The sequence below is a fragment of the Anomaloglossus baeobatrachus genome, chromosome 5 (assembly GCF_048569485.1).
Source record: "Anomaloglossus baeobatrachus isolate aAnoBae1 chromosome 5, aAnoBae1.hap1, whole genome shotgun sequence".
NCBI classification, from domain to species: Eukaryota; Metazoa; Chordata; class Amphibia; order Anura; family Aromobatidae; genus Anomaloglossus; species Anomaloglossus baeobatrachus.
Window position 1 is genome coordinate 75,611,893 of NC_134357.1, and position 7,312 is coordinate 75,619,204.

The 7,312-nt window shown below is 48.3% G+C and overlaps 1 protein-coding gene across 2 annotated transcripts in view; it reads left to right on the plus strand.

Moving 5' to 3' along the window:
* The window catches only part of SLC68A1 (solute carrier family 68 member 1), a 48,166-nt gene extending 44,535 nt beyond the window's left edge, over positions 1-3,631 (plus strand). For both annotated transcript variants that reach the window (XM_075352314.1, XM_075352316.1), the window contains exon 9: positions 109-3,631. In XM_075352314.1, the coding sequence (XP_075208429.1) occupies positions 109-362 (254 nt within the window). In that variant the 3' untranslated portion in view covers positions 363-3,631. The remainder of the gene's footprint in view (positions 1-108) is intronic.
* The last annotated feature ends 3,681 nt before the right edge of the window (positions 3,632-7,312 follow it).

Consider the following 7,312-nt stretch of genomic DNA (forward strand, 5'->3'; position numbering starts at 1 on the left):
GTAAACGAGCACTTTTGAAATTTTACCAATTTTTAATAAGATGAAGATGGGACAACTCCTTAAATTAGAGCAGTTTTATGAAGTTGACTTGTATATATTTGGTTGTAGGATACGACATCTTTCAGAGGGATGCAATGAATAATATCAACACTGAGCCGCAGATGGATCCGGGCCGTGTACTCGCAGCCACCCTCCGGCAGGGATGCTTTTACCTCCTGGTCTTCATCCCCATCACTTGTGCTCTTCTCCAGATTTTTACCTGGTCACATTTTACTCTTCGTGGAAAGCGACTCACAGCAGTGAAATCGTATCGTCAGAATCAGACTCAAAATGTTCTTCCTCAGGATGTCAAAACTATATGAAGGACAGAGTAGGATGCGGATTACTGCAGTCCTTCCCTGTTGGTATCATAGAGCGGATAACACTGCACAAGGTATGGGAACACAGCACATGGTGACCGAGCAAACCTGCCGGTGAGCACGACCCGCAGCACCGGACTGCTCACTGCGCCAATAAAGGAAGAGCTGACATTCGTTAGTGACGTTCCAAAAGGAAATGTCATAGCGGATACGATCGTGAAGAAGAATCACTTACTCTGATCCTTAATACATGTAAGGGGCCAAACTTTTAATTCCATTATAGGAGAATAAATTAAAGGGACACTAAATCCTCAAATGCAAGAGGGATTTTAATAGATAGAAAAACTATATTTACCGATATGTCACTCTGCAAACACTCAGCCTTCCTGAAATGTGACCGAAAGCAACGTTCCATCACCTTTGGGGATGGAACTTGAAATTCTCTGGTTTCCATTGCACACAGCATAGCCTAAAACTAGCCATATGTATCAGGCGGACGGCTATCCTTGCCAGACATAGACATGCTCAATTCAATCTGTTACAATTAGCTCAAATCGATTAGGCTATGTGCCCACGTGACATTGTACCTGCTTTGTACCAGGTTTGTCCGCAGGTGGCCCGCAACAGCTCCCCAGAATCCGCAGCTATCCATTGCTGCGGGATTCCAGAAAAATATCTGCGGAAAACCTGCGGACATAAATGCGACTTACCTGCAGAAGTCCTAGCCTCTATCTCCATAGTGGAGTGCCTGGATTTCCGCAGGAATTTCCGCATGAATAATTGACATGCAGTTACGTGCGGCTGTGGGACATCCGCATCATATTCCGCAGCCGCACATACCTCAGCATGGACACAGCACTCCCCGTGTCCCATAGGATAACATGGGGAGTGTCTGTACTTGCTAAAACCTGCGGATTTATCTAGAAAATCCAGATAAATCCACAGGTTTTCCGCGGCAAAATCCGTGGGTACATAGTCCTGTGGGCACATAGCCTTAGAAGGTCCATGTCCATTGGCTACTTCAGACATCTGAGCCCTAAAAACAACTTAACTGATGGCATTCGCGGCTTTTCTTTTGATTAGTTTGCCTGCGCATCCTGACGCAATGATAGCGTCATGCCAGGCTGGCTAATCAAAAGGGGAGCCGGAAATCCTGCAAGGTAAGAGGTGGTTCTCTGTGCTAAGGCTATCGACCACAAATTACTCACGTGGCCATTGGACCAGGTCCTGCAAACTGAAACGTACCAATTTTAGTGTATGTGTTTTTTATTGAATGGGGAAAGGAAAGTTAGCCACTGCCAGACAAGAGCAAAGCAATCATACATCTTCATTTCCCCTGACATCTACTCTCTGGAGGAGGAAGCATCATCATACACATTAAATGGTCTTCTGGTCCCTTCTAAATTGGGGGGCTTGGCTGATATTAATCGCAGATGTATGACAACTAGTGATGAGTGAGCACTACCATGCTCAGAACTCGCAACAAGCAATTGGATGGGCGCGACTCGAGTACCCACTTATAATGCAAGCCAATGGGGGACTCAAACAGTTTTCTGGGAAATCTGAAAAAAATGCTCACGTTCCCCATTGACTTCCATTATACTTGGACACTCGGATGGGCGCAGCTCGAATACTAACTGCTCTTAACGTGTACCGAGCATGGTAGTGCTCACTCATCGCTAATGACCACCTAAAGTTGCCTTTTGCAAATTCTCCCATTTCACATTCACTGGGGTAGACATCATCCCTTTTAGAAAACTGGTGGCACAGGTGACAAGGGATAGCTGTCCTCCATTCATGAACTTTTTTTAAGAATGACCTGCCATCATATGTGACTTGCTGGCAAGTAATGGTTTGGAAAAACAGCGCAGCCTGAATACCTGCAGGTATATTGGCAATCCGGGTAAAGTCCAAGCACAGAACATCCAACAAAACCTCTGTCGTTGTGACCTCATTGAGCAGGTGCTATAGTTAGGGGTTTTTTTTAATTTTCTAGTACAGTTATCTAAAATGTGAGAATAGCCTTTTGTAATGTGATGAACCCGTCCACTCTTACAGGCCTGAAACACACTTCCGTTAAAAACACGCACGTGCCGCGAGACACTTATTTACCCTGCGTGTTGCAAGTACGTATCTCGGGTACGTGCGGTCCACGTGTGTTCTACGTGTGCTATCCGCGATAGCACACGTAGAACCAGTAATTTGCATACACACGTGGTCCGCGCTGCTGTCCGTAGTACTGATCTTCGGTCCCCACTGCTGCCGCTTCCGCTGCAGTGAAGTGAATATTAAATGAGCATAATGAGCGGCGGTCGGCAGCAAGAGGCAGCAGCGGCAGAGACAGGAGGGCTGGAGAAGGTGAGTAAATGTTTTGGTTTTTTTTCACTGACACGTGTGTTTTCTCCGGCTCGTGTCACACGGGACCGCATCCACACTACATCCGTGTGGTACGGGTGACACCCGTGCTGCCGAAGAAAACGTGGACATGTCAGTGTGTAGAAAAACGCACACACGGGGCGTGGCCTGAGCAGCATGTGAGGAAGACCTGTGTAGAGACAGCTCCTGCAAAAAACTCCTGTATAATCCTGTCCAGCTGGGGTTAAAGTTTGTTTTACTGCTTTCCTGGAGTGGTGACCTCTCCTAGACTGAGGGGGCTTCAAAGACCTGAGTGATATGACCAGAACTCGGGCTGATAAGAAGCGCGGGACACAGGCCACACTCATGGACGCTGGAGCTTCATGTGGGGGCAGGGCGTCTGATGCAATAGCTCGCCTCAGCAAGTTTGCACGAGATCAGCCTGAGATACCTGGAGCTGTTAAGCAGGGTGCCCTCAGCGTGGAGGAGATCCCAGGACAAGAACTGATGGAGGAGGAAGAGCAGCAGGGAGCTGTGAGTATGTTGGCTGCTGCCAATAATGTGGAGCAGGGGGACAACCTTAGAGCTACAGATGAAAACACAGATCCTGGGAGAGCAGAGCCCACCCTCAGTGATGTGCTTGCAGCAGTAAATACCTGCAACAATATGCTAGCCACTTTGAACATACAGATGGGAGGAATTAAAATGGACATTTCATCTATCAGGCACGAGTTGCAGGGGGTCAATGTACGGGTGGGGGCCCTGGAAGACCGGGTCAGTGCCACAGAGGATAAGCTTCCCCCTCTGACTCGGGACCTTGGCAGAGCAATCCACAATATCTCATTGCTTAGGGCTAAGGTGGACGATCTAGAAAACAGATCCCGCAGAAGCAATCTCCGACTGGTCGGGGTCCCAGAAAAGGCAGAAGGCAATAATCCAGTAGCTTTTTTTGAAATGTGGCTCCCCAAGACTTTGGGTATGGATCTGTTTTCTCCTTTCTTCACTATTGAGCGGGCACATAGGGTCCCCACTAGACCCCCACCACCAGGGGCACCCCCTCGTCCTATCCTCCTCAAGCTACTGCACTTCAGGGACAGGGACACTGCGCTCCGCAGAGCCCGGGAGATTAAGGATCTGGCTATTGACGGCCATAAGGTCTCACTGTACCCGGATTTTTCCACTGAAATCCAGCAGAGGAGAGCGCAATTTATTGATGTCAAAAAACGCCTGAGGCAGCTGCAGATCTCTTACTCAATGCTATACCCTACCAGGCTGCGAGTGGTGGCGGATGGTGGGACAAAGTTTTTTGACACTCCAAAGGATGCAGCCGCATGGCTCGATACCAATGAAAAAGGACTGCGCAGAAATCACTGCTGAGGATTATTGCGGATTCCTTGCTGTTGGACTTGCTGAGGTGAACGTGCTATGTTTCCCAGCTGGAACACTTATGGACGGTTGGCAGGAGCCACCCAGATAGGTTACTATGCAGTTGATGACTGTTCAGGAATTTAAACCGTTATGTGCTCTTACGGTTATGTTTAGCCCCACTTCCCTCTGTTTGAGAGGAATGTCCTGGTTTACTGTGTATGTTTTTATGTTGTTTGACCTTTTCGTTTTATGCACCTGTTTGGTCTATGCTCATCTATGGGAACTGCTGCAGATGGGTCCGGAGGTCCCCGCTTGCTGCCCCCTGCTGTTACATATGTGTACTCACCCTTATGGCGAAGGAGGTTAATATAGTGGCCTGGAATGTGCGAGGATTGGGTGAAGCCACTAAAAGATGTGCAGTTTTTCTGTTTCTACAGCAGCTTAAGCCAGACATAATATTCTTATCAGAAACGCACTTGGTGAAGGAGCGGCTCCACTTGCTCCACAAAAAATGGATAGCCCATGAGTATCACTCTGTATATACCACACATTCCAGGGGGGTGAGTGTCCTGATACACAGGACAGTGCCGTTTGAGTGTCTTAAAGCTTCTGTGGATCAGGAGGGTAGATTTGTATGTCTTTACTGTGTCCTTCATAATGTGCGCTGTGTTCTAGTTGCAATTTATATTCCGCCGCCATACACAGGGGAACCATTGAAACGTATTCTCAATTTTGTTGCTTCCCTCCCTGAGGTCCCCACCCTATTAGTAGGAGACTATAATAATTACTTGCACCCGTATTGGGATAAGTTACATACAGGGAATATCTCAGTGGGGGCGGCAGCTACATCCCTTGCCAGACTGATGGAGGAGGTGGGATATGTAGATATTTGGCGTATTAGAAACCCGCAGGTCCGGCAGTATTCATGCTATTCTAGTTCTCATCATTCACTGTCCCGGATTGACCTGGCCATTGGAAATGCTCAGCTGCTGCCTTGTGTAGCTTCAGTCACGTACCTGGCCAGGGGGGTGTCTGACCACTCCCCACTACAGGTCCGTCTAAGGCTTGGGGACCCGGACCGGCTGGCGGGGATACCTTGGCGGCTCAACCCTTTTTGGATACAACTGATAGGGGGCACTCTGACTGACACTATACGGGAATATTTTGTGACAAATGACGGTACGGCATCTAAACATATAGTGTGGGACGCAATGAAGGCGTATGTTCGTGGGACATATATTAGGGAAATTTGCACCCGAAAGGCGAAAACAAGAGAGCGCACTAAGTATCTGACGGACACTTTAGGTGATGCAGAACGACTTCTTATATCTAACCCTACAGATGATGCCAAGCGGGACTTAGAGAGGGCACAGAGAGCTCTGAGAGACCATATGACTTCCTTGGCCACTAACAAACGCTTTTTCCTTAAGCAGCGGTACTTTACGGAGGGGGAGAGTGTGGGACATCTCTTGGCTACAATTGCTAGGGCGCAGGAGGGATTGACCTATATCACCAAATTAAAACTTGACACTGGAGAGGAGGTGAGGGACAGCGGGAGGATTGTGGAGGTCATGCAACAGTATTACACCCAATTATACTCCTCTAAATCGCATTATGGGGATGAGGAACTGCGGGACTTTGTGGAGGAGATCACTCTCCCCAGTCTGTCAGATAGTGAGAGAGATTCCCTGAATAGAGATATAGACCTGGAGGAGCTGGAGGAGGCGCTCGGTCAAATCCAAAATGAAAAGGCCCCAGGTGCGGACGGACTCCCGGGTGAATTCTACAAATTATATACCCATCTGCTGCTGCCAAGACTCTTGGATGTGTTCAGAGATGCTGAGGAGAAGGGATCCCTCCCTGCATCCATGAGGGAGGCTATTATTGTTCTGATTTTAAAACCCGGGAAAGATCCGACCGCGCCTGACTCCTATCGCCCAATCTCGCTGCTTACATTAGATATTAAATTAATCGCTAAAATTCTAGCTAACAGGTTGTCCCGGGTGATCACGTCAGTGATCCACGAGGATCAGACTGGATTCATCCCCAATAAATCTACTTCCATTAATTTGCGACGTTTATTCCTGGGGATACAGCTAAGTTCTGAGGGGAGAAACAAGGAGAGAGCAGTCCTGTCATTAGATGCAGCCAAAGCCTTTGACAGTATTGAATGGAATTTCCTATGGGTAGTTTTGGAGAAATTGGGTCTTGGCTCCAGATTTATTGGCTGGGTCAAATTGTTATATGCCTCTCCGCGGGCCAGGATTCGAGTTAATCGTTGTACCTCCTCGTCTTTTAATTTGGCCAGGGGCACGAGACAGGGCTGTCCTCTCTCTCCATTACTATTTGCAGCGGCAATTGAACCATTGGCGGCTATGCTTCGTGCATCCGCTGGCGTAAAGGGGTTTGAGATAGGCGGTCTGGAGCATAAGGTTTCCCTCTATGCGGACGATTTGTTGCTGTATCTCAGGGAGGTGGGGACATCGGTGGGCCCAGCAATAAATATTATTATAGAATTTGGTAGGCGCTCGGGACTCCTAATAAACTGGAAGAAATCGGCCCTGCTCCCTATAGATCCACTCCCATCTAATTTTAGTACTCTGGGGCTGCCAATTCCGACGGTGGATAAATTTAAATACCTGGGGATTGTGGTTAGTGCCCGACCGCGTGATTACTACTCTCAAAATCTGGAACCAGTGTTGGCTCAGTTTAGGAACAAGATAGATGCCTGGTGTCGACTCCCACTGTCCCTTATTGGCCGTGCTAATCTACTAAAAATGGTACTGATGCCCAAACTTCTGTATCTTCTCCACAACGCCCCAATATGGATCCACTGGAAATTTTTCCGTAAAATCAACACTTTGTTTCGGGAACTCTTGTGGCAAAAGCAGCAGGCTAGAATCCGCCTTGAGACCCTGCAGAGAGGGAAGGAGGATGGGGGTCTGGCAGTCCCCAACCCGTGGGTTTATTATGTTGCGGCACAGATGCAGCACTTCAGGGGGTGGGGAAAGGATGAGGCATATGACGCTGGGGGCAAATTGGTGAGGGGCCTTGCAGAATGGGGACACCCAGTGGCTTTTTTGGATGCAGGATACTCACCCAGAGGAGGAACATTATATCCAACATTATCATTGATGTACAAGGTGTGGGATAGAGGGAAGCAGTTGCTGGGAATATCAGGAATGACTGAGTACTGGCCCTTATGGCATAATCGTGGACTGGCGGAGCTG